The 26700-nt window shown below is 39.2% G+C and overlaps 1 protein-coding gene across 2 annotated transcripts in view; it reads right to left on the minus strand.

Annotated features, from left to right (window-relative positions):
- KHDRBS2 (KH RNA binding domain containing, signal transduction associated 2) overlaps positions 1–26700 on the minus strand; it is a 304931-nt gene that overhangs the window by 6416 nt on the left and 271815 nt on the right. For both annotated transcript variants that reach the window (XM_066590426.1, XM_066590418.1), the window contains one exon: positions 4324–4406. In XM_066590426.1, the coding sequence (XP_066446523.1) occupies positions 4324–4406 (83 nt within the window). The remainder of the gene's footprint in view (positions 1–4323; positions 4407–26700) is intronic.

A 26700-nucleotide genomic window follows, 5' to 3' on the forward strand; every position in this document is an offset into this window, starting at 1 on the left:
GCATTTTATTTGAAAAAATAATGCTCTGTGTTGCACTGTTCTTTACTGAAACATTTTCCAGAATCTGTTTTGGAGGCTTCTAACAGAACCTTCAATGCTTATGTGAATGTGCAACCTATGCTGTCCAAGAATGTGAATATATAAAAGTAATGACTTAATAGGCTGCAGTTAGTATGTTATTTAAGTAGGGCCTACCCTATATGAAATACATGTCAAGACAGATCACTGGAATCCATCTAAATGTTAAATAGGGTCATGGTTCAGTATATGTAAAAAGACAGTCAAATTGTAAAGTTTTAATTAACATTGACAATGGTGAGAGTTACTAGCAGGAAAAAGCCAGATTTATTTAATTCTTTGTATTAGTGAAATCCCATAGTGACTTACAGTGAAGTGACCATTGTAGAAAAATATATCCCTGGAAACACTTTATACAGGGTGGCAACTAAACTGAACCTTTAGTAAATCTTTCATGTAGTGCGAGCTGACATCTGTCATGTTATAATTAGTCACGTGTGAGTGCTTTCATGTCTCCGCCAGTAACTGACGAGATCAGCACACAGTTCAATGCTTTAAGGTTATCAAGTATTGCTTTCTGTTGTAATCAATTATATGTAACAGACCTTCCCAATGTGACTTACTCTATTTCATTAAGATATATCGATGCCCTGCTTTACTCTGGTTTACTGTGAAAATACATATAACGGAAATAAAAGCAATTCAGATTTCAGATTTAAAAGTCCATGTAACGCAAGCGCTGCTTATAATGCATGTGCAAGGTTACGTGAAGAACATCTTATTTGTAGCACATATTATCTGTTGTGTGCCATGAAATCCAGCCTTTGACTTTGTCTGACAACTGCATTTCTTGCTGAGATGAGATTCTGGATGAAATATGTGAACTGTGGTTGCATTTTATCTAACCTTTACTTAATTTGATCTATAAAAAGTAACAAGTGTATTGAACCTGTTAATAAAAGGGTCTAAAACTTGTGCTGAGAAATAAAATAGGTTAATTGCTTGCAATAAAGCATGTCTCAGTGCTGCCCAAGGGGAGCTATGTGGTAGAGAATCTGATGTGTGCCTGGAGCAAAAGAGTTCACCTAGATTACTGCAATGAAAATGAACCAAATACAAACTAGAATGTAGATACGTATGAGGCTTTGCCTTTGCTAATAAATAAGGATATCCGTGCTTAAAGGCTAGGTGCCTCCTAGTGAAAAAAGGTAAGAGCTTAAAAAAAAAAAGAAAACTTAAAAGTGGACTGTCAGAAAACAAAAGTATGTGCATCCTCGTTACTTGCAGAATAAATGTGAACATTTAACATTATATCGACTTTATTATCACTTTACATCAATGTTATTATATCAACTCGTGATGTGAACGGTGCTTTACTTTCTAGAAATATGGATGGCATTGCTAATTCTTTTTCTTAGAAAACCCGTGAGACTAAAACGTCTGCATTCCTCTTGATAAAATTGGTATTAATGACATTACACCCATGTAGCTCTGTTGATGCAAGATTTGGTGAAACATGCTGGGGTGGGGGTTCGTTTGCTTAGGTCTCTTTTAATTATCATTTTGCTTTTGTGGCACATTAATGTTAAAAGATTGTTAGTCTGCAGCTTTTTACTCTCTCTCTAACATTGCTGATCATTTTGCAGAAAAATGATTAAATTAATCAATATGTAACCACTAATGAAGATTTGATCATTTTTAATACTAGGGGAAGAAGCAATGTTGCTGCCAATATGTTCCAATAGCAGTTGTACCTACATAGAGGACTGTATTGTTTAATAGTCTAATCACTTTTCACAAGCATTTACTGTTTGATAAAAGTTACATTTTCTAATAGGTCAATACGTTATTAATAATTTAACAATATGTAAATACATTACAAAATATGCAAATATGGAATAAAGCAAGCATAGTTATTTTGTCTAGCATTTGCTCTATATATCTTGTGTTTAGCATGAATGATCGATTCATTCTTTTTATCATTCTTTCATTTGTTTCCGTTGGAAAGATTTTGTAAGCCACTTTGAAATATTGTTAATTTACGATACTTTGTTAAAGGATGAACAGATTCCTACTGGCCTATACATCTGTTAGTAATCTAAATTGTAAGAGACTTTGACTTGTGCAACCTATTGAAATAATATGACATTGCCATAAAACAGGATAGCAGTGTCAGCACTATTTATGTCCCCTCTTTGAAATGCTTAACAATTGATTGCTCCTTTGTGCTATGGCATCAACTTCTAAAACCTGAAACTTGTGGTTCACTTTGTATTAAAGTGATTCTATCACAAAAGCAAAGTGTTCAATATATTTATTCCCTGGTGATGTAGAGATTGTTATTAAAGCAATGTTTTAAGATTTTGCTGAGCGGCAGAACAGAAAAGCAAGTGGATGTACTTAACTTAACTTGTACAAATTTAACTTCCCTTGTGTTAGGTAACTGTGCTTCTGATGCACAACGTAGATAAGAGGTGAAACGCACAGGCTTTCAATTCTGCTCTGTAATTAGCACTTATAAACCATAGTATTAAGCCTTTAATCAATTATTGCCTTTGTGTGTTCAAAGTATGATAACCGGTACTTAGCAATAATACAGGCAGAAGCTAACATCATGCAAAGCTTGGAAGCTAAAAGGAATACAAATAAAGAAGATTTTCCAAGTAATTTGCATGGACTATCCTTATTATGAGTGGCAGGTTACATCTTTTTAAGTGGTTCAGAAAGTATGGAATAAAAAATGCATTAAGCATTGACGCTAAACACACTCGCTACTTAAACTACTAATCACCTTTATTTATATCCCATTGATTTGGCTTCCATTTGTAATCCTAAATTAGGCAATTTACCTAAATCTTTCCCTATGTTTCCGTCTTGTCATTATCTGTTCTTATCTTTTCCCTGAGTTATAACTTATATGTTTGTCTGAGATTGCTATTAAGGTTCTTAATAACAAGAGCGTGATATATACATGTTACAATAGCTGAGACCATTTTTCTGCCAATGGTAGTTCATTATAAAATAATGCAAAATATAGCATTATGCTCACTGTTTTATGAAAAATTTCAACAAAAATATAGTTTAAAAAACGACTCAAGACTAAAACACTCATTTACTACTGTAGGTGAAAAATGACAAGACTCTACTACCTAAAATGCTAAATGTGTCTATAATATCTAGAGGAAACTGATGAATTTTGTTATGTGCTTTGGGTTACGGGCATTATATTTACCATCCAATGAAAAAGTATTTTGTATTAGTGCACTAGAAAATTGGTAGAGGAATGCAAGCATTGATCTGCTCCCAAGAGGCAACTGCTTTGCAATTGGGCAGGATCATTTTTGCTTGCATTGGTGACTGTTATTAATATTTCTCAATTGGCAACTTTTTCCTAAAGCTATTTTTTTAGACAAGTCATGGCAAAGGTCAAATATTTATTCGTAGCATGTATTTACTGTTAGTTTTTTCAATTACTTCTTCTGTGTAGTTGTTATCACCATGTGTGTGATACTCTAAGGGCTCAGTCACACGGGCACATCGGCGCCCGTGTTACTGCAGGTAGCAGACGGCCGTACCTGAAGACGGACGTCTTTCTGCAGCGCCGGAGGAAAGAACATGTGACCGACTTCATTGCCGGTCATGTGTTCTTTCATCAGCGCTGCAGAGAGATGTCCTTCTTCAGGTACAGCCGTCTTCTTTCTGCAGTAACAGCTCAGTCACACAGGGGCATCGGCGCTGGTGTACGGGTGACGATGCGCCCATGTGACTGAGCCCTTAGACACATGCCTGGCTTGTATAAAAATATACTTTAGGTCATTGATACGCAATGCTGTCAAAAGGTATTTAACTTACCCCCTTTCTTTCCAGATACTCTCTTTTGGATCAAATTTGGGGCACTAAATGGTTTCTAATCTTTAAGCAAAATGTAAACAAATATCATTATTGTTCCTGAATTTACTTGTATACTACAGTTATGGGGAAAAGGGGTTCCCTCCCTGTCAAGAACAATTTCCAAACCTATCTGACACTTCTATTTAACTGATTGATTGAGGTCAGATACGTTGAATTTAAACCTCACTACCATGAGAATTAAGGACCTACTACAACGTAAGTTGAAACCACCGAGTGAGAAAAATATGCTAAAATGTGAATCATTGGAAGAGGGGCATTTCATTCTTTTGCATTAATGTAGGACAATAACACTTGGTTTAATTTAGTGCTTTTTTCCCTATTACAATGTTTAAATATTTACCTCTCAGAGTTAATATGACTGCAGTGACTCATATGAACACCTACTATACTTACCTCTGTGATTGTGTGGAGTAATTGTTCTCATAATCCTCATAGCTCTGCTCATCGTAATCCTCCCCAAAGCCATCATCATAGCCCTTTGTGCAAATACAGAAGCACAGCATTATTAAAACTAAAATGTATTGCATCACATGCAGGAAATGGCATACACATAATTCTTATAGAATCATAGCGGTATAGGTTACTTTATCAACAACAACAACAGAAAAAAACATTTGTCTTGAATATAATATAACCAGTTTGGATGATATAATAATATGATATGGAAGAAGAGTCACTGTTCTGAGTTACACCCTGTATTTTTGTCCAAAGCTATAATCCCAGTTGACTTCACAAAGATCTGCAGTCGTAAAAACTTGCATCCTAATTCTATGCTACTGTGTATATTGCGTGTCTACCTGTTTAATGGTTTTGGTTCTACATAATGCTGAAAGTGTCTATTTCTTTTACAGTAAACCTGTGCATATTCTTTTTGCTAAATTAAACTTTCAAATAAACAGCTAAAGCTCAATACTTTTTTGAAATGCTAATGAATACCCTAAAGATTGTTAAGTTTGAATAATATTTTTAAATTATATGTCACTCATAATAGCTATATCTAAATACAATTACTTCCAGCGCCTTTGTTTCTCCTTTGAGTCTAGTTATAAAATCCATATTTAAATCCAATATTTTTCCAATTTACTTTTAAATAATACATTCAACTTTCTTCTGTTTTAAACAATATTTGAATGGATCTCTTTGTTTGCTAAGGAGAAACATATTTGGAAGACAACAGGTCTGCAATTTTGAGCATAAATGAAAGGAGAGATGAAAATGCATATTTATTGAAGTGTCACTTGAAAACTATGAACAAAGCACATTTGTAGGTGGCAATGAAGGAGACAATTGACATTAACTTTTATACTTATTGGAAAGGTAATAAGAACTTATGATTCAACTCATAAAACTGTCATAGTGTGATTTGTACTTTGAAATTATAATGCTTAACAGTAATAACACAGCGCAATAACAATACAAGAAGTCCTGAATATCAGAATATCTTACCTCTATTTAAAGTGTACTTGTAGTTATATTTTTTTCCACAAATTAATAGTAGATCTGAATACAAGAAATTTTGAAATATATCTTATTAGGAGAAATTGTCCTATTCCTCAGTTCTCATCACACATTGTTCTCCTTTCCTTCATTAACTTCTCTTATGAAAATGCTCAGTCATCAAAAAATAAGTCTTTAGTAACATAGTAACTAAGGACAAGTGCTAGAGGAGATGAAGAGGGAGGTGCTATGCTGCAAAAGATGTCATATTGGCCATATTGGTGCTAATTGTCCCAACAGAAGTCAATGAAGACTCAAACATCACATCTGTGAAATCAAACCTATATGAACACACGATCTTAGATAGGATTACCTCACCAGTAATCAACATATCTTTTACAAATTTGAGTCTAACTGAGCTTACCTTGCTACAGAATGGTTTGTCCTTTTGTTCTAACTACAAATTTAATATATTCCAGTGAGAACTGACTCTAAAAAGGTTCTACCTCAGTTTTAAGCTAAAGGTCTTTTTTGTAACCCTAACAATTCATAAAAAAGACTGATGGCAGCTGTGTCACATTACTCTCTCTTTCAGATCTAGGTTTTGAATCTAGAAGTACTTTCTCTCCTCAACATGGGACTCCATCTTTACAGACCTTTACTGAATTGGTTCAGAGAGATAATAAATAGAGATGAGCGAACGTACTCGGATAAGCACTACTCGTCCGAGTAATGTGCTTTATCCGAGTACCTCTCTGCTCGTCCTGAAAGATTCGGGACGCGCTGCGGAGCGGGGAGCTGCAGGGGAGAGCAGGGAGGAACGGAGGGGAGATCTTTCTCTCCTTCTCTCCCGCCCGCTCTGCCCCGCTCCCCGCTGCAACTCACCTGTCAGCAGCGGAGCGCCCCGAATCTTTCAAGACGAGTACAGCGGTACTCGGATAAAGCACATTACTCGGACGAGTAGTGCTTATCCGAGTACGTTCGCTCATCTCTAATAATAAACTTTAGATCTGATATTAAAGAAGGTAAACTTACTGTGCAAATCAAACATGAATAATTCTTATATTCATGCAGGAAGTGTAAACAGTGACACTAACAGAATATATTTATAGCTAGAGGAAAGAATATACATGAAAGACCAGCCACAGAGATCAACAAACAGACCAAACAAGAACAAAGTAAGGAAAAAATGGAAGTTGGACCCTACATCACAGAAGTAGGGGAACTCTGCCTAAAAGTGGGGCAATTATCCCGAAAAGGATGGCCCCACACAGGAACCCAGGGTATACCTGACTCACCCTAGGTAGAAATAGGGCAAGAGACAGAAGACTAACAAGGCAGGGAATACCAGATAGGGTCACAGCAGCTCCAGACACAGCAAAATACAAACAGCACATAGTTCTGACACAGGCGTCTGCACACCTGTGGAAAGTGGGGATTCAGACACAAACAAAGCAAGACTTAGTTCAAGGATTCAAACATGAGCCAAGCGGACTTATTTCACATTTGTCAGATGAAAGAGAAATAAATGCCTGTCTCTCCAGAATATTGTCACATGATAGTCACAGGATTCAGACATTAACTAAGCAGGTCTTAAGCCCCATTTACACGCAACACTTATCACTCAAAATTTGTTTAAACTATGGCTTTTGAGCAATAATCGTTGTGTGTAAATGCTTCCATCTTTCACTCTTTGGCTAAATGATGATTTTTTGGTGAGCATAAAATCCATTGTTCAGCTGGAGAGAGATAGCAGGGACCGCACGCTATGTTCTCCATGGGAGCTGTTGATTACATTGTATTAAGGTGACAGTGCGTGGCTGCTCCTGCAAAGACAATGCAGCTGAGTGCAAAGTCCAGACCATATGCTGGGATGTGCAAACAGCTGCTGGAGGATCAATTACATGCAAATGAAGGTAATAAACTGCTCATGGACGTTAGTGCATGTAAATGGATCTTTAGTTTACAGTGACAAACATGTGCATACCTACAGACAGAGGGGAATTCAGGTATCTGTCACTACATCAGATGCAGATCAGACCAGACAGACATGGTTTCAAGCATCAGACACTACAGCTGATGGAGTGCAGACTAGACAGACATAAACCAAATAAAAATGTATGCATGCTATCACCAGGGTTTTAAAAGGCGATTATACGATATGTATAATAACCAGTGCTTAGAAACATAGGACCCAGGAGCCCAAAGTATCATGTGACAATTCTCTGGAGAGACAGGCATTTATTTCTCTTTCATCTGATAAAATCATTGTTGCAAAAGTGGCTAAAAAAAGACAGAACAATTGTTGTCCATTACAGACAAGTCTATAGAGATGAGATAATGTCATAGCTGAGTCATACCAATGTATATAAGCATCTTGATTATAATGCTACAATACCTCTATCAGTCAAATACATTTTGCTTTACCATTTATCAGTCCATACCATTCACCAGAAGATATTTGACTTTCTGATTAATTTAAATTCTATTATCCCAGGCTTTTACATCCTTCCTAAGATTCACAAGTGTCTTTTCAGACCTCCATAGCGACCAATTGTTGCATCAACTGATTCCCTCTTGTCTCCTTCTGCCAAATTTTTGAGAAAAAAGTCTGTCACCATTAGGCAGGCTGCACACGGACAGGTCGGATTCCGCATGCGGGAGCCTACAGTTGAATCCGACTCTGTCCCCGGCCGGCAACCCTGCGTACTTAGGCTTTTCTGTATTGTGGATGACTGCAGATGCTCATCGGTCATGCGCAGTACAGATTCTTTTTTAAAATATTGCCTTTTACCATTGCTAGGTGATGATGCAGCTACCCATGACCCATTCGCAATGACAATTGCGGATGGGCCGCAGGTAAGATGATTTCCTTGACTTTAATGGAAGCTGTCCATGTGGATTCTGCAGAAAAATAGAACATGCTGAGATTTTTAATCCACTTGCAATCATTATCCGTTTATATGAGTGAATATGAGAATATTCTATTTTTTCAATGTGTGCAGAATACCGCGGATCATCCAGGTGGGTGACGATCAAGTATTCCAAAAATCAAATCCGATTGAGTGTAGTTGGCCTTCGTCAGGAAGGCTAAATCTTTCCTTCTGAATGTTAGTCCCATTTTACAATTCATTCGGGAATTCTCAATCTTGGTTTCTATTAATGTGAATAGTCTATATACATCAGACAAAAATGAAAAGGGTATCCAAGCACTTGTTGATCTGTAGCAGGAAGCCAAGATGCATGCTAGGATAATTCATCTTTGCTTGAATCTACTGGAGGTTGTACCCACAAAATCTTTTTTTTCTTTTTTAAGCCAAGTCCTTTCTGCAAGTACAGGGAACTGTAATGGGGTCCATTATGCTTCCTGTACACAGATTTTTATACTACTAATTTAATTAAAGAGCAAGCCATTATCTGGAAAAAATATATTGATATTTTCTGCATATGGATGAGGGATTGGACTTTCTTCTGGAGATTCTTAGGTTCTTAAATTCTATTTGGCACGAACTGCATTTTACTCTGTATTATGATTTACATTAAATTAGCTTTTCCAGTATGATGGTCATTAAAGATGATAGTGGCCTTATAAGTACTTATCTTTATGTGAAAGATAGGAATAATTTGTTGCTATTTTCTAGTTGCCACCCCTGAACAGTAAAAAAATCACAACCCATTTCTCAATTTCATAATGTGAAAAGTATTGTGATGGACACGGAGATTAAACAAACTAGACTATATAAGATGAAATCTAAATTTGTCGACTGTTTTCTAAAATAATTCTTGACAATAGTATCCTACCATATTCAAAATCACATTGGAATAATTAAAATCAAAATATTCCCTTTATCCAGACCTTCCATCCATCTAAGAGATAGGTCGGTCCATACTGTTAAAGACTATTTAATAAAATGACAGCACCTTAAAGTATTTACAAACTTAGAAACATGGGATGTTTCCATGCATTCATTATGCACTGTGCAGTAATGTGTTGCGAGGTGATAAAGTTTATCACTCCCTCACCAGTTAGAGCTGCCAGATTTCCAGCTTCTTCACATGCGAGTTATCATCTGCAGAGTAATGCATTAAATGTCTTTGTAGTCTGGTATATGTTGGAGAAACTATCCAGCATATATGAGACCACATTTACAGGCATGAACCACAATACCGTGTAGTAATCTTCTGCTATCATTACCTTATCACTTTAATCAATTAAGTCATATACCGTAATATTGCAGTAAGGTTTTCCATGTACACTAAATAGACTTTATATTTTCTTAATATGTATTGCTGATATTGCTATTCTTAAATAATGTTGCTTTCCTTCCTCTTTTTAGACGTGGTAATTTGTCAGTAATTTTACAGTACTGCGTAAAACTTTTAAGCAGGTCGGGAAAAAATGCTGCAGAGTAAGAATTTTTTTTACAAAGTAGAAGACGTCTAAATTACTCCAAATTTATTCTGCAGCATGACAAGAACACAGAACACAAAGTCAATGTCATTAAGAATTATCTTCAGTGTAAAGAACAACAGGGGGCCCTCGAAGTGCTGATATGGCCCCCACAGAGCCTTGTTGTTAACATCATTAAGTCATCGTAAATCAGCCTGGGATTACATGAAGACACAGGAGCATTTTAGGAGGCTAAATGCAGAGAAGATCTGTGGTTACTTCTCCAAGATGTTTGAAAAAACTGCCCTGTCGGGTTCCTTTAAGAACTGTGTGCAAGTGTACCCAGAAAAAGGGTTGAAGTGTCGTGACACTACGAGTAAATATTGATTTTATTTACATTTCTATTTTGTTCATTCACTTAGCATTTTGTTAATTGACCAAAAACCTATTAATAATCCTATTTTAGAAAGCATTCTTACTTTGCAGTATTTTTGACAAACCTTCCTACAATGTTTACACAGTACAGTATATATGCTAGAGAAATATTCATCTTATATCCAACACAGAATTGCCACTGTAAGTTTATATTTACTATTTTCTCTCTTGTGGGTTCTATGAATACGGATGCCATTCTTCCACCTTTGTTCCATCTATGGGGGAGTTTCCACCCAACCTACATAGTTATGTTGTCATCTGACAAGCCCACATAACTCCCATTCCTGAACTCCATTGGCTGAAGCATAGGAGTTTCTGCATACATAGTATGTTAGGCTAAATGAATACATATGTTCATTTCAGCCTATTACCCTCCCAATGTTGATCCAGTGGAAGGCAAAAAAAATACAATGAGGTAGAAGTCAATTTTCCACATTTAGGGGAAAAATCCTTCCTGACTCCAATCTGGCAATCAGAATAATCCCTGGATCAACAACCCTTCTAAAGTAATTAGGGACTATAACATGTAATATTGTAATGCTCAAAACAGGTGTCCAGGCTACTCTTAAACTCTTTTAGTGAGTTTACCATCATGACATCCTCAAGCAGAGAGTTCCATAGTCTCTGTGCTGCTACAATAAATAATGCCCTACTATGTTGGTGTAGAAACCTTTCCTCTAGACGTAGAGGAGGTTCCCTTGTTACAGTCAAAGTCCTGGGTATAGTGAAACTAGGAGTTGTTCTTTTGCTGCAAAACTCAGCATACAGTTACATCTCAGGCAGATAAGCAAATGATTAGAGTTGTGGCATGATTAAATGAACAGGCTTGGCACCTGAGGCCCTAAAAGTGGTTCTGCCCTAGGCCTAAAAAAGGCTCTTATAGGCAACTTTTTTGTGTAGTAGACCTTTTTTTCGCTTGTGTAGAGCTTATTGACCACTACACATGCCTCTATGAAGTAATCAAAATGATTTTGCCCAGTTAACAGAGGTCATATTGATGAATTGCCCAACACCTGGATCATTCTGACCAGACAGGAGGTGTTGGGACCAGTGGATGTGCGAGGGCATACACACAAGGTGATTGGGCTGAGGATGCCCTCGACAGGCCACAAGCGGAGAAGATCATCCCATCACATCCAACTGTTTTATTGTCCGCCATACAGAGACAGGTGTCACCATCGTTACAGGCACCTGTGTCAGTTGGACCCATTTCCAGGGGCATGGCTGAAGGACATTTGGTCTCACAATGCCCATTACATGTACTACGTTTGACATCCACCCACTGTTGTCTCTGTTTGCAGTGGAGTTGAGAAAGATGACACTGGACTGCTACGGAGTGAAACCAGGTTGTTTTCAGCGACAAATCCAGGTTGAGTTTAGGCACTACTGACTGCTGTGTTCATGTCTGGAGACTTAGAAGTGAGCACCTCAATCCTGCCTTTGCTAAGGAGCAGCACATTGCCCCCACTGCTGGTGTGATGGTCTGGGGAGCCACTGCATATGACAGTCAATCCCCCATTGTAGCGGTACGAGGAACAATGACAGCTCAGTGATATGTTAAGGACATCCTGCAGCCACATGTGTTGTCTATCATGGCAGGGCTTCTAAGAGGCATTTTCCAGCACAATAATGTTCAGCTGCACACAGCAAGGGTATCACAGGAATGTCTACACAACATTGCCACATTTCCGTGGCCTACCTGGTCACCAAATTTATCACCAATAGAACATATTTTGGACCATCTGGAATGCCAACTTTGACAGCCTATGAGTTTGCTCGATCTAAAGGCCTAATTACAGAAAATGTGGACTGATATGCTGAAGGATACCATATGTCTCTATGCCCGCCGATGTCACATTTTGCATCCAAGCTAGAGGCGGACCAACAGGATACTAGAGTCTCCCTTCATGTGTTCAGTTTTCTGCAATAAAGTATCCTTTTTCTCTGATATTGTAATCACTAACTTATATCAAAATTACAATCACACATATAAAATTTCATTCCATTCAGAGAACTCCTTCTGGGTGCTTGATTGTTTTTTTTACAATGATTGTACATACTAAACAGTCAGCTTTATATTCTTAGACATTACTAACTTAAGGATGTCTATCCATCTCCTAAACTTGGCAGTGCCATAGTAAATAGGCTGAGGACTAATAATATTATATAATAACAAAGTTGCCTGAATTGTATTTGATCATTACATTTATGTTTCCCCAACAGAATAAAACTATAATTAGCATACATTAACTCGGACAGCCACCATACACAAAATTATTCACAATGAACATCCGCTCAGGAGGCAAGCTGTTTTACAATTATATGCAGTAACTACTCTATACTCTTTTTATGCAATCTGTTGGCAAGCAACAGCACAAAAAAATGCTTAGTTATTTCTTAGGCAATGGGAAGTACATACAGTGCAATCTAAAACAAATATCATTTCTAAGTGTTGAAATGTCTCTGGATTTTCAGAGCGTCTCATTCAACAATAAAGTTTGTTAATTGATTAATAATAATAACAAAATTAAATAATACGTTATTGTATATTGTAGTAATTGCTTGATCTTTGCCATATACTATTAGTTCTCAGCTATTGTTGGTCTATTTTAAAGTAGCTGAGTTAAAAAGGGTAATATTTAAAAAAAAAATCTATCTGAGCCATTATTAAGTATGTTTACAGAAGAGATGCTGCACCCCTCGTCTGCAACCCTCTTTTGTTAGCTAAAGCCAACAACTGCGTTCATCATAGCTCTCAGCACTGGATGGCACTGGATAAGAATATATATTGGAGCTTCATCAATACTAATAGAATTTAAGCCCCTTTTTGGAAATGAGCTCACGCAGAAGGCTCGTCAAAATTATCTCTTCAAGTCTTACATAAAAAAGCAACTTTCAAAGTCCTTGTAACAGAATCTGAAAGAGGACACCTGAACCATTACCTATCATTTTATTCTTTTTTCATACTATCATCATGACTTCCCTTGATAATTAAATGCCCTTTTACACAGGCCAAGGATCAGCCATGACAATTTGCTTGAACATTTTAATGGAAACTAAAAAAAAGGTTAAAGTTAAAGGAAACTTCAAGACGATATATCAATTCTTAGGTCAGTTGCATAACTTTAATGCTGCAGCTCAGCTGACTTTACCCCACCTTTTCATTACTCTCTTTCTCCTTGTTAAATACTATTTTGTTAGTCAGCACTCACTGTTCAAGCTTGTCCGGAAGTTTTTGAATCCTCTCTCTTCTCTAGTCTTAGCTATCCCTCCTATTTTTGTGTTATGAGTACATTTTTATCAGTTTCCCCTCAACTCCCTCATCTAGATTATTTATAAAAATGTCGAGCAACACTGGGCCAAGGAGAAAGCCTTGTAGAACTTGAGACATTCTTCCAGTTGGATGTGCAGCCATTTATGACCACTCTTGTGTACGATTACTCAGCCAGTTGTGAATCCACTCAACAGTTTTCTTTTCAATCCCCTATTTGGTAATTTTTTCAATAAGGAAGGTATGAGATACTTTGTCAAATGCTTTACTAAAGTCAAGATATACTATATCTACTGATCAACCCAGTCTGTGATTCTGTCATTGAAGGAAATTAGATTAGTCTGGCATGACTTGTTTGTTACAAACCAATACTGGCTCAGGTTAATTACTCCATTTCCATCTCTAAGTATTTACATTCATGCTTTTTAATTTGTACTAAGATCTTTTCTTGTATACATTATATGGACAAACGTATTTGGACACTGCATGTTTTTCAGAAAAAGTGCTTTATTATTCTATTTAATAATGTGTAGGCCCTCCTTTTGCTTGTATTACAGCGGCAACACATCGAGGCATACTTTCCACTTGTTCTCTGTAAGTCTGGGCAGGAATAGCTTGCCATTCCCCATGCAAGGCTATGAAAAGAGATTGTTGTAAAGATGGGCGTGGGTGGTGGTGTCGTACCCATCGCTACAGTTCATGACACAAGTGCTCGATTAGATGAATAGTTATTACAAAATGAGCAGCTTTTTATTTTATCCATGCCCTTCCTAGCATACCATTCCGCAAACATAGTATTTGCATATTTGCTGAAAGACATGCAGTGTCCAAATACTTTTGTCCAGATAGTGTAGAAGTCAGGCTTACAGGCCTGTAGTTTCCCGGGTCCACTTTCTTCCCTTTTTTGAAGATAGGCACAACATTTGCCCTTTTCTAATCTTCTGGGACTTCTCTTGTTCTCCATGAATTTTCAAAGATTATGTTAAATGGTTCAGCAATTACCTCCACTGCTTCCTTCAGTATCATAGGATGTAATTCATCTGGAACTGGAGACTTGAATTCATTTAAGTTAGTTAAATGTTCCCTCATCATCTCTCTGCTTATAGATAGCCGGCATTCTATTATTTCCCCAATAGCACAGGGAAGATCAGCTGATATTACATTTACTTTCTGACAGAAAACAGATACAAAATAGGAATTTAAAAGTTCGGCCTTCTCAAAATCATTTTTAACCAATTCACCATTTCCATCCTGTCAACATCCTATAGCATCTTTGACTTACTTGCTTTTGACATAACCCCTTCACTCCCCAATTGTTTTTTATTGCTTTTGAACTCTCTTGCAAGCCTCACTTCATTATTTGCTTTAGCTTTTCTGACACTTTCCCCACAGTTTCTGCATACTGCATTATATTCTTCTTTAGATATGCCCCCCTCTTTCCATTTACTTATCATATTTTTCTTCCTTTTTAGCATGTATTTAAGTTCTGTGTTCATTCATCTTGGTTTCTTTAAATGCTTCCATTCTTCTTTCTTTTAGGAATTGTTAACAATTGTGCTTTGAGAATCTCATTTTGCAATATATCCCAACATTCTTGGAGTTTTCTGTCCTTAAGAACATTCAATCATTGGATTCTTTCTACCCTCTTTATGAGTCCATTAAAATCTGTCTCTGTAAAATACAACCTTGAAGTATGAGTTATTGCTTGTCTTCCTCCCCTTATTATCCAAAATTCAATGATAGCATGACCATTGCCTCCTAATGTTATGTCTACTTCTTACATGAACTAGCAAACTCCGATGGAACTTGGAAACAGCGAGTGATAACACAGTAACTAACAAATGCCCAAAACACAAGCCTTGCATACCTACATGGTCTCACGGGTCCCTACCCTAACAAGACAACTTACTCCAGGAGTCCTGCCTGCAAGCCAGGCAATCGTCTCAGTAGGGATGGCCCCACGCTGGAACCTAAGGGCCTAACTCGCCCAAGATGGTAAATTATCCAAACAGCACAGAGCACAGTTCACACCACACAGCATGGAATGTATACAAAATGGAACAGGACTGTTCACACTACATGTTAAGCACCCAACACAGACACACAGACCACATTGCAGTTCACAGCCACAGAACAAGCAAGAAAGCCAACACCTGCCAGTAATGAAAAAGTTTCAGATCCTAGCAGTTTAACCCCTTACATGCCAAAATCAATAGCAACTGTGGCATGTAAGAAGATGACGGGGATAGGGGGCTCCTTCTATCACCATTTCGCACCGCAGTGAGATTACAGGGTGCCAATGTGTTTCCACAGCAGCCAGAGCTTGACAAAGGCCTCCATGTCTGCCATGTAACACCGGCCTATTAGGTCCCGCCTCCAGCAGAGTCTGATAGGTTGCTATCCCAGTAATGCAGTGTACTATCCTAGTGATCAAACATCTTTAAGTCCCCTTGAAGTACTAAAAAGTAGCATCAAAAAAAGTTCAATTGCAGGGGTTTTCTGTTCACAAAGTCACTTTTTATTTAAGTCTATTCTTGTATAGCAATCAACTCAATAAACTCCTCCAAATACCCTTCTCCCTAGAGCTCCACACCCCCTCCTTCACCAACTGTCTTGGGCTAACAGTCACTTGTAGCGTCCAGCCTGTATGTTACCTCAGTCCTGCAGTACCTACCTCTATAACCCCCCCAGCCAGCAAGGAAGGACTTGTCCATTCCCTACTGTTGATGGTGGCTGACACTTCACAGCTGCTGTCTGTCTTTTTCTAAATGGCCATGGTTGTGCCAGCAATCCCAGCGCAGTAGGAGCTCATACACGCAGGTGTATGCTAGCTGCACCTGATGCTCTTGGACGCCACTCATCACACAAACACACTTCTGTGGACTGTGTAAGACATTGCATTTTCAATTGGGGTCTGTGATATGGACTGAACAGGAAGCGCTGCGATTGTTTTCAAGCGGACCATTGGTCCATGCAGAAAAATGACCATATGTATAGCCTAATTGGCTATAATGGGTCTGTGTCTGAAAGCTGCTATTACACAGCGGCATTTCTTCCCTGCAAAATCCATGGGGAGAAACGCTTACAGCAGCCGGCAGCTGAACTTGCCATAGTGACTAAACTGAGGTGTCAACTGCAATCAGAGTATTCCCACCTGCATTATACAGGAGAAGCACTTGTAGGGTTTATTCTAATGGCAGATTCCACCTCAGGATTTTCCACATTGAATCCGCCTATAAGAAAGCAGCATAAATCCACAGCTGTGCCACACATTTCTGCTGCAGTTGTTGCTGCACATCTAGCCCTGTTATTGGGCAAAATCTGTGTGCGATATTCTGACACAATTCCTCACAGACCCGCTTGAAGTGGTGACATGCCACTCCTTGACTGCGATCTGCACAGAAATGCATTGGAATTCTGGTCATGGATTTAGCTGATTGCCAGGGCTACATTCAATGCAAGAACTACGACAGAAGAGCAGCAGATTTCTACCATGGTTTTACTAGATAAATTCCATACAGTAAGGTTCCCGGCACAGGCGTAAAAATTCACGTGCGTAAACTGCGAGAATAGGACCTATTGCTGGCAATGGGATCATTCTCAGTTTCTTTTCACGTATCTGTGATATTGGGTGAGTGAAAAAAAAGGATCTGTGAAGGAGCTCTTAGACCAGCTTCACATGGGCTTAAACACATTTATCTCACGAAAACATGCAGCGTATTTGCATGGGCAAAATGTGTTTTTTTCCCTGTGTATTTCGCCCGCAGCTGCATTTATTTGTGTGCCCGTCTGTGAGCAAAAATAAATGCGTACAAAATGACATTAGCATTGTGCATATATGTGCAGTGAATAGGCAGCTTTTCTCTCTCCTTCTCTTTCTCTCTCTCTAAGGGCGCCCACCCACTAGCGTTTTTTTTCCCTGCGAAATTCGCAGCATTTTTTTCTCTGCAGGGGTCTATGGGACTTGTAATGTTAAAATCGCGATCGCGCAAAATCGCGATTTCGCGGTAAATTGCGATTTTGCGCGATCGCGATTTTAACATTACAAGTCCCATAGACCCCTGCAGAGAAAAAAATGCTGCGAATTTTGCAGGGAAAAAAAACGCCAGTGGGTGGGCGCCCTAACTCTTCTTTCTCTCCCCCATTCTCTCTGCCCCATTCCCCCTTCTCTCTTTCCCTCCTCCCCCTTCTTTCTTCCCCCACTCTCTTCTCTCTCTTCCCCCCTTCTCTCTCTCCCCCTCTCGCCTACTCTCTCCCCTTCATCCTTCTTTCTCCTCTCCTCTCTATCTCCCCCTTCTCTCTCTTTGTCTCCGCTCTTTCTCTGTCCTTCTCCCCCTCACTGTTTCTCTCTGTCCTTCTCACCCTCCCCCTTTCTCTCTCTCCTTCTCCCCCTTCCCCCTCTCTCTCTCCTTCTCCCTTCTCTGTCTCCTTTTCCACCCTCTATCTCTCCTTCTTACCTTTTCCCTCTGTCTCCTACTGCCCTCCCCCCTCTTTATCCTTCTCCTTTGCCCCCTCTCTCTCCTTCTCCCCTTCCCCTCTCTCTCCTTCCGGCCTCCCCCCTCTTGCTCTTTCTCCTTTTCCTCCTCCCCCACATTCTCTCTTACTCTTTCTCCCCTTTCCCCCACCACCTCTCTTTCGCTCTTTAAAATCCACACAAGCGCTGCTCAATGATTACTGGGCTGTATTGCTGACTGTAATACCGAAGGACAGAGAAGTGACAGCTGGCCATGTCTGCCCAACCTGCACTCTCACTATACATGCTCAGCTGTCAAGCCTGACGTCACCTGAGTTGCACTGAGAGCCTGACCTAAACTCTCACTGCGCATGCCCAGCAGGCAGTCTGCTAAGCTGTGCTGAGAAGCCAACCTCCGTGCGCAGCATTACAGAGGGCGGGACGTCACCAGAAGCAGTAAAAGTGCTACTTTAGGAGTCACGTGATTGAAGCTGCAGAGAGACGAATAGATGCATCTTCATGTGGTAAGTATATTGAAAAGTCTCTTCTATGTGGATGATTGTTTGAAAAATGAATTACTGTTTTTATCCCCCATTAATCATTTAAGTTTAAGTTAAAGAAAAAAATCCAGTTGAAAAAAATACAAATTTTTCCCCACAAAAAACTCTATTTCAATGGATAAAATACAAGAAAATGAAATAAAAAGCAGCATATTATAGGTATTACTGCATTCATAATGACTCAGAAAATGAAAATATTTTGTTATTTATCATGTATGGTAAATGCTGCAAAAATAATTTTAAAAAGTAATGTCAAAATTACTATTTTTCTTTTGTTCGCCTCCCAAAAACTGCAATAAAAAGCAATCAAAAAGTCAGCTGTACCTCAAAGTGGTGCCAATAGAAACTACAACTATTCCTACAAAAATTAAGACCTCACATAGCTCCATTGCTACGAGTCTTACAATGCGGTGATGCAGTCAATTTTTTTTCTACAAAAATGTGTTTTTATTGTTCATAAGTAGTAACAAAATACAAAATCTATATAAACTTGGTGTCCCAGTAATTGCGCTTATCCAGATAAGAAAGCTATCATAATATTTTTACCGAATGCTGAAGGCTGTGAAAACAAAACTCAAAAACAATGGCAGGATTTCTGGATGCTTTTTTCAACTCCTCCCAAACCCCCCTCAAAAAATAATGATAACCAGGTGTGTAGAGAGAAAATAAAAGCTGAGATAGAGCTAGAGGGGGTATAGTTGCAAAGCTATTCAGTCAATTCTGCTGACTTGAGGACATGATAGCCTGACTGACTTAAAGGGGTTGTCCCGCGAAGGAAAGTGGGGTTCAGCACTTCTGTATGGCCATATTAATGCACTTTGTAATGTGCATCGTGCATTAATTATGAGCCATACAGAAGTTATTCACTTACCTGTTCCGTTGCTGGCGTCCCCGTCTCCATGGTGCCGTCTAATTTCAGTGTCTAATCGCCCGATTAGACGCGCTTGCGCAGTCCGGTCTTCTCCGTGGTGAATGGGGCCGCTCGTGCCGGAGAGCTGGTCCTCGTAGCTCCGCCCCGTCACGTGTGCCGATTCCAGCCAATCAGGAGGCTGGAATCGGCAATGGACCGCACAGAGCCCACGGTGCACCATGGGAGAAGACCCGCGGTGCATCGTGGGTGAAGATCCCGGTGGCCATCTTGGTAAGGTAAGTAAGAAGTCGCCGCAGCGCGGGGATTCGGGTAAGTACTAAACCTTTTTTTTTTTAACCCATCCCTTGGGTTTGTCTCGCGCCGAACGGGGGGCCTATTGAATAAAAAAAAAAACATTTCGGCGCGGGACAACCCCTTTAAGGATAAGAGATTATCCAGTCTCATGCTAGGCTAACAATATCTGATTAGTGATGATGTGTTATATTGCAGGTGCTGTAGAAGACATCAAAGATACCAGGTCTATATGTGACTTCAACATCTGCTCCTCCTATTGTGATGCTCTTGTAGAATTGGACTTTAGGGTTTGATGATATATCAGACTATGTTTCTGCCACAAAAATTTTATAACATAATATTGAATGAATAGGCGTAAACCTATTTCAACTAAAACTATTTACTCTGGATTTTTTCCTTGCATAGGTTTGTTATGGAGGGAAAATATTCAGATACCTATAAGTGAATTATTTAGCTAATTATATTACCATTATATAAATAGAACACAAATCACTGCTTATGCATATAGTAAATTACGTTTCAGAGGATATGTTTTTCTAGACAGCATCATAAATATATGATGTATTGGAATAAGTGTGTAAATTAATAATTGAAATGGATTAATTCAAAAAGAAAGTATGCAATTCAAGTAAAATACTGCATTTAACTGAATGTCTGGATAAGGTTTAGAGGTGGTTAACAAATTACATTAGTTAGAGGAAGCAGAATTTTACATCAGAAAGAAGCTGTAACCCAGTTAAATGAAAAAATTAAAACAAGTCGTAGAGATGCACCATAAAATTTTTGGAGCTAAAGCCTACTGCCATACAGCCCACAGTCTATGAAAGTCATTATACTGGATCTATCAGGGAGATAACATCCTTGGAGACATTTAAAACAAAACTCAAAACACTCGTTTAGTTTAGAATTTTTAAACAACACTCTTGTCTACTCAGGACATTCTAACAAACTTAGAAAAACACATTACAAATGATTGTTTTATTTTTGCATGTTTGGCTAATTTGTGAAGATAAACATTTCCAGGCTATGCAAATTAAGCTCTCCCATACTGCTGCTATAGAATTGTACTATCCTTTTCCTCCTGACTCAGCACAGATAGGGATAATAATGAAGTGGAGCAGAAATAACTCCTTCCTGCTGCATTCCTCTTTGTTTTTATTTTTCCATCCCCACTTTAAAAAAATCATAATTTTTTTTTTCTGGCAACATAGCCACATGAGAGATTGTTTGCTGTGGGATGAGTAATATTTTTCAATGGTGCCATTTAACATATCATATAGTACATTGGAAAACTTTAAAAAATTTCAAAGTAGGGTGAAATGGAAAAAAACACAATTTTACAATTTTTGTTGTTTTTATAGCTTTCCTGATGTATTAAAAAGGGTGTTATCTTTTTCCTGTGAGTTAGTACAATTATGGAGATAACACATTTATATAGTTTTTAGAGATGAGCGAACTCGTTCGGCCCCGCCCCTTTTTCGCCCGAACACCGAACTTTGCGAACACTTCAGTGTTCGGGCGAAAAAAGTTCGGGGGCCGCCGTGGCAGCGCGGGGGGGTGCGGCGGGGAGTGGGGGGGAGAGGGAGAGAGAGAGGGCTCCCCCCTGTTCCCCGCTGCTGCCGCCCGCGCCGCCGCGCATCTCCCCGCCCCCCGGCGGCACCCGGACCTTTACGCGCGAACACTGCAGTGTTCGGCAAAGCCGGTGTCCGGGTGCGGATGTGTCCGTAACGGACATGTTCGCTCATCTCTAATAGTTTTCTTTTAATATTGTGCTACTTTAAGAAAATTAAAATACCTATTTCTGCCTGTGAAATGCCTGCCACTGGGTCTTCATAAAGCACTTTCTGGTGCTCCAGAAAAGTGGAGAGGAGTTAGTGAGGTCTGCGATTTTCCCCTTGATAAGCCTACAAAAGTCCTGCCAGTAGGCCCTTTTCAAAGACTTGATCAACCAATGAATGAGTGTTTCTTCGTTCATTGGCTGATTATGAGCATATTTTCAAAGCCCAATGACCAGGCAAATGAAGACTTTGGTAAACATTCTTGCCCGAACATGGGGCTATGCAAAAGGCCCTTAAGTGATCAATTTATGTATAAGGCAGAATAGAATATCTGTATCCTTATTAAGGTGGTTGAATGAAATGCCATGAGTGTATTGTCAAATGTTTATAATCTTTTATGTTATTGCTTTTTTATAGATACATTATTTCTAATAGAGGTACACATTAAACATGTAAAAAGATAGATAGCTCAATGCCTGGTTAGAATACAGCATTTATCCAGGGAGAGTATGTTAATGCATGAACATGCACTGAGTGGGATCTCAGGTGAAACATGATGTAATAGCAAGAGTGAAGTCCAGCAACAGGAAAAAAATAATAAAGGTTAAAAATCCAATTTTGATGTGCATTCAGGGGCTCAGTCAGATGAGCAATTTTTTTAGCGCATGAACAGGTGCGCTAAAAAGCAGCTCTATTAGAACTAATGCTTTCCAATGAAAGCGTTCAGATGTCTGATTTTTACAAGCACTAAATAATCACACCTGCAAAAGAAAGGACAGTTTTTTAAAAAGCGAAGCCTTCCTCTCTGTTGCATCACATCACACGCAAACGCAGTTTGCGTGTGATACAACTTTGACAGTAGGAAATTCTATTGTTAAAGCCCCTGAATAAGCCTTAGGGTACTTCAGCCAATCAGAATCCGAGCTACCAGCAGGCAGGGTTTTTAAATCTCCGGCTGCTGATAGCTCAGAACTATAGAGCCGGGGACAGCCAGGAGAAGATGCGGCTGAGCCCGGCAGCCGAAGGGAGGTGAGCATGTATTTTTTTTTTTGTTTTTTTTAAACACTTTTCTTTGTTTTTTAGGGAAGGGCTTATATTTAAAGCCCTCTCCTGAAAAACATTTCACTGGTGCCGGCAGCAGGATCCTCCACCGCAGCTGTCATGTGTGACAGCTGCGGTAGGGAGTCCTTTATTCTCCGCAGGGATTTAGAATTCCTCTGCTGCATCTGTCACAGATGTGGCAGGTGCAGCAGGGAATTCTTTTTCCTTGCGGGGATGCAGGAAACATCTGCCGCAGCAGCAGACAAAAAGCACGCAGCTGTGTTCATGCGTGTTTTTGCTCGTACCTAGGTGCGCACGTATGTACGCACCTAAGTACGCACAAAAACATGCTCGTGTGAACCCACCCTTAGCTGCAGGAAAAGATTTTAAAAAGCAAAACATCACCTATAAGTGCTGTTTGGCTCCAGCACGTCTTCTCCCAGGGTCCCCAGCACTGTTGTTTTTTATTTCAAGCCCCGCCTCCTGGAAGTGCGGCCTTTGATTGGCTGGGCGCTGTGACCAATCACAGACTAAAAATTCATGAGTACAAACATGATGTTTCCTGCTTATGGATATCACCCTCCCCCCCACCCCCCACCCCCAAAAAAAACAAACAAAACAGGTTCTTACTCATAGCAGCCAAAGTAAAAACTTAAGAATTTGGTTTTGGGGGGATTCGATACACGTAAGCCGCAACCAACACGTTAGCATTCATATCAATAAATTAGATTTTTAAAGGTCATTATTTTTTTGTGGTGCTGAACCCCCTACTGTAAAAATACCAATGAGAAGCATTCAAATGTTTGCATTCCAGGGCATATCACCATAGCAACTGTAAGGGCTGCTATGGGGCTTGAGTCTCAGAGATGCCCAGGTTGCCAGGTAAAGCTTGACAGTCAAGGCACCTTTTACACTGTAATTTTCTATTAAGTCAGGAGTGCTGTAAAATTAAAAAAAAATAGAGTATACTCTCTCCCCCCGCCACTCCAGTCCCTGCTGCTCCACTCTTCCCTGCCTCAGAGCAGCTGGTTAAGAATGTGACTGCTGCAGCTAATTGCTGGCTTCAACAATAGTGAGGACAGGGACTGGGCACAGTGGTAATGTGCTTGGATTCAGTAGGGCATGAAAGAGAGCATTATTACTTAATGAGGGAATGAAAGGGGGCATGATTACTCACTGGTGCATTATTAATCAATGGGTGACCTAATACTGTGTGGGGGGCACTAAAAGGAGCACCTATTGAGTGGGGTCTACTGGCGGCACAAAAGGAGAAGTATTATTACTGTGTGGGGCACTATGAGTGATGCTATTACTATCTAGGACACTATGAAAGGAAAGGTTGTGGAAAGGTGTGGAAAAGGTAGGCAAGGTGTTGGAAAAGCAACTAAGCAAAAATGTCTATCAAATTCTATAGAGACAATTTATAAATTGGGGAAATTGTCACATCAATCTCGAACGGATGAAAAAGACTGCAAAAGTGAATTAAACCACTCAGAAGAGATGTCACCTGCGATTAATGGAGGTAACTGTATTGTAATCACTGTAATAGACTCTAATACAGTCTGCAGATCACCTATGTAGAACTGGCATCACCTATATATGGTCACTGTATGGTAGTAATATCAGTCTTTGTATAGTGTTGTTTTGAGTATCTGAATTGGGTAATAACATCTTACGTGCCAACAGTTGCCATCCCATACAAACAATTAGAGCAATACCTGTGGGTGAGATAGTGAGAGCCAAACATTCCTGCACTAAGAGGAAAGATTATACAGTGTCAGAAAGAGAAATATGTAAAAGATTGGAGAGTAGAGGATACAAGTTGGAAATAGATGTTGGAAAGAGCAAGGAAAAGGGTTCAGTCAGTGGATAGAATCGATCTGTTAAGGGATTAACAGGCAAAATAAATAGTTTTTTTCTAAAGCCGAGAGTTTAACAAAATCAAAAGAAAATTTTTTTCATACCTTCATATCTTGAAACAACATAAGGGCTCAGTCACACAGGCGTTTTTACGCACGTATATACGCGTGTAAAAACGTTCGTACTGCGTTCATCCAAAAAAAAAATCGCACCTACAAAAGATAGAACATATGGGTGGCAATAGACATGGTCATGCGTTTTTTTTAACGCGTGTATAAACGCGCGTAAAAGCGCCCGTGTGACTGAGCCCTAAAACATTAAAATCTATTTTGGAAGGGGGTATACAATGCATGCCACAGCGTAACAAAAATCGAGCAAAAATAAATTATCACACAGTCATTTAGAAAAAACTAGTAATTCTCAATACTGGCTGTCACAAAAGGGCTTCTTCAGATGTGGTGGTGGGGGTGGGGGGGCAGGTGCGGAGAATGCAAGTTTGCTAATAAAACTAAATGCTTTTTTGGAACAGACAAAAAAACAGAATATAAAATAAATTCTTTTATCAATTGTGATACTAAAAATATTGTCTACAATATTGTATGCACACAGTGCGCCAAAGTTTACACAGGCTGTACCACGAGGAAATTAAAAACCAGGATTATGGAACATATTAGGGATATCAAAAATAAAAATAATAATAGTTCACATGCGATCAACCACTTTTTGGATTGCCATAATGGTAATCTTCACGTTCCAAGGAATAGAAGCGGTGAAAAGTATAAATAGAAGAGGCAATATGAAGAAGAAAGTCCTTAAAAGAGAGGCCTTTTGGATCCTCACCTTAGATACAAAGTACCCTAGAGGAATTAATTATTAAAAAGCTGTGGTAGGAGCGTGATGCAATCCCATTGCTTTCAATGGGGCCGCTGCTTCATCCCCGCAGTACTCTTTGGAGAGCTGTGGCAGGGAAGCGTGATCTACTCCCTATGTTTTCAATAGGGCCGGTGCTGCTACCACCAGCCATATTGACAACAAGGTGGAACCCCTGGATGCTGTCACATCCAGGTGTTTCACATTTTTTCCCTTCGGTCACGTGTTTTTAACACATGCGATAAACACTGTCCTATTTTTTACAGGTGCAATTTTTTTGCACTTGTAAAAATCGGACATATGACCGTTTCCTTTGGAAAGCATTGGTTTTAAGTAGAGGCGATTTGAAATCATGCCTATACATGTGCTTAATAATCACTTGTGTGACTGCACCCTTATAAAGGAAAGTGGTTGTGGACTAGCCCATTACACCAACAATATTTTATATTATATTGTATCAAATTTGGCAAGTAACCATTCTATACATACTAGCTGATTACCCGGCGTTGCCCGTGTATTTTATTTTTGGACACGAAAAGAATTTAAATGCGCGTGTGTGTCTATATATATATATATATATATATATATATATATATATATATATATACTGATTAAATATATTAGTATATGAGGAGGAGATCGTCTGTGTAATATATTGGTATATGAGGAGGAGATCGTTTGTGTAATCTTAGTATTTGAGGAGGAGGAAGTTGTCTGTGTAAGATATTATTATCTGAGGAGCAGGAGGTGTGTGTAATACCGGCAATTAAAAATCAAAAACTCACTGACTCCCCCTGTAATTTTTGCTGCCAATAGCAACCAATCACAGCTCAGTTTTCACTTGTTATACTGCTGAGGTAAAATGAAAGCTGCACTGTGATTGGTTGCTATGAGCCACACAGATTCCCTTTTGGACAGCTTTCATAAGAGTGGTTGCTGGGCTCATTTCTGTGTGGTACATAGTGGTTCAGTGCTGGTGGGAAGCTGTGTGGCAGTTGGAGCAGAGGAGGAGGTTGTCTGTGTAAGATATTATTATCTGAGGAGCAGGAGGTCTGTGTAATATATTAGTATTTGAGAAGGAGGAGGTCATCTGTGTAATAGATTAGTGTATGATAAGGAGGAGGTCGTCTGTGTCAGATAAGAGCAATTCGGAAAATACCCCCCACCCCCTCCAGCGGTAGTGGGGCTGTGTTATCCCCCTTCCCCTTCAAATTTGTCCCCATGGGATGAGTTCCATATGTACCAAGTTTGGTTGAAATGGCTCCAGGAGTTATGTTGGCACATTCACACATACATACACACATACTACACACACACATTTCTCCTCCCCACCACAGGGGTAGTGGGGCTGTCTTATCCCCCCAAAATTGTCCCCATGGGATGAGTTATACATATACCCCGTCTGGTTGAAATTGCTCCAGGCATTCATGAGTTATGGTGGCACATATACACATACATACGTCCTATTTTATATATATATATATATATATATATATTTGGATTAAAGAAC

The sequence above is a fragment of the Eleutherodactylus coqui genome, chromosome 1 (genome assembly GCF_035609145.1).
Source record: "Eleutherodactylus coqui strain aEleCoq1 chromosome 1, aEleCoq1.hap1, whole genome shotgun sequence".
Classification (NCBI taxonomy): Eukaryota; Metazoa; Chordata; class Amphibia; order Anura; family Eleutherodactylidae; genus Eleutherodactylus; species Eleutherodactylus coqui.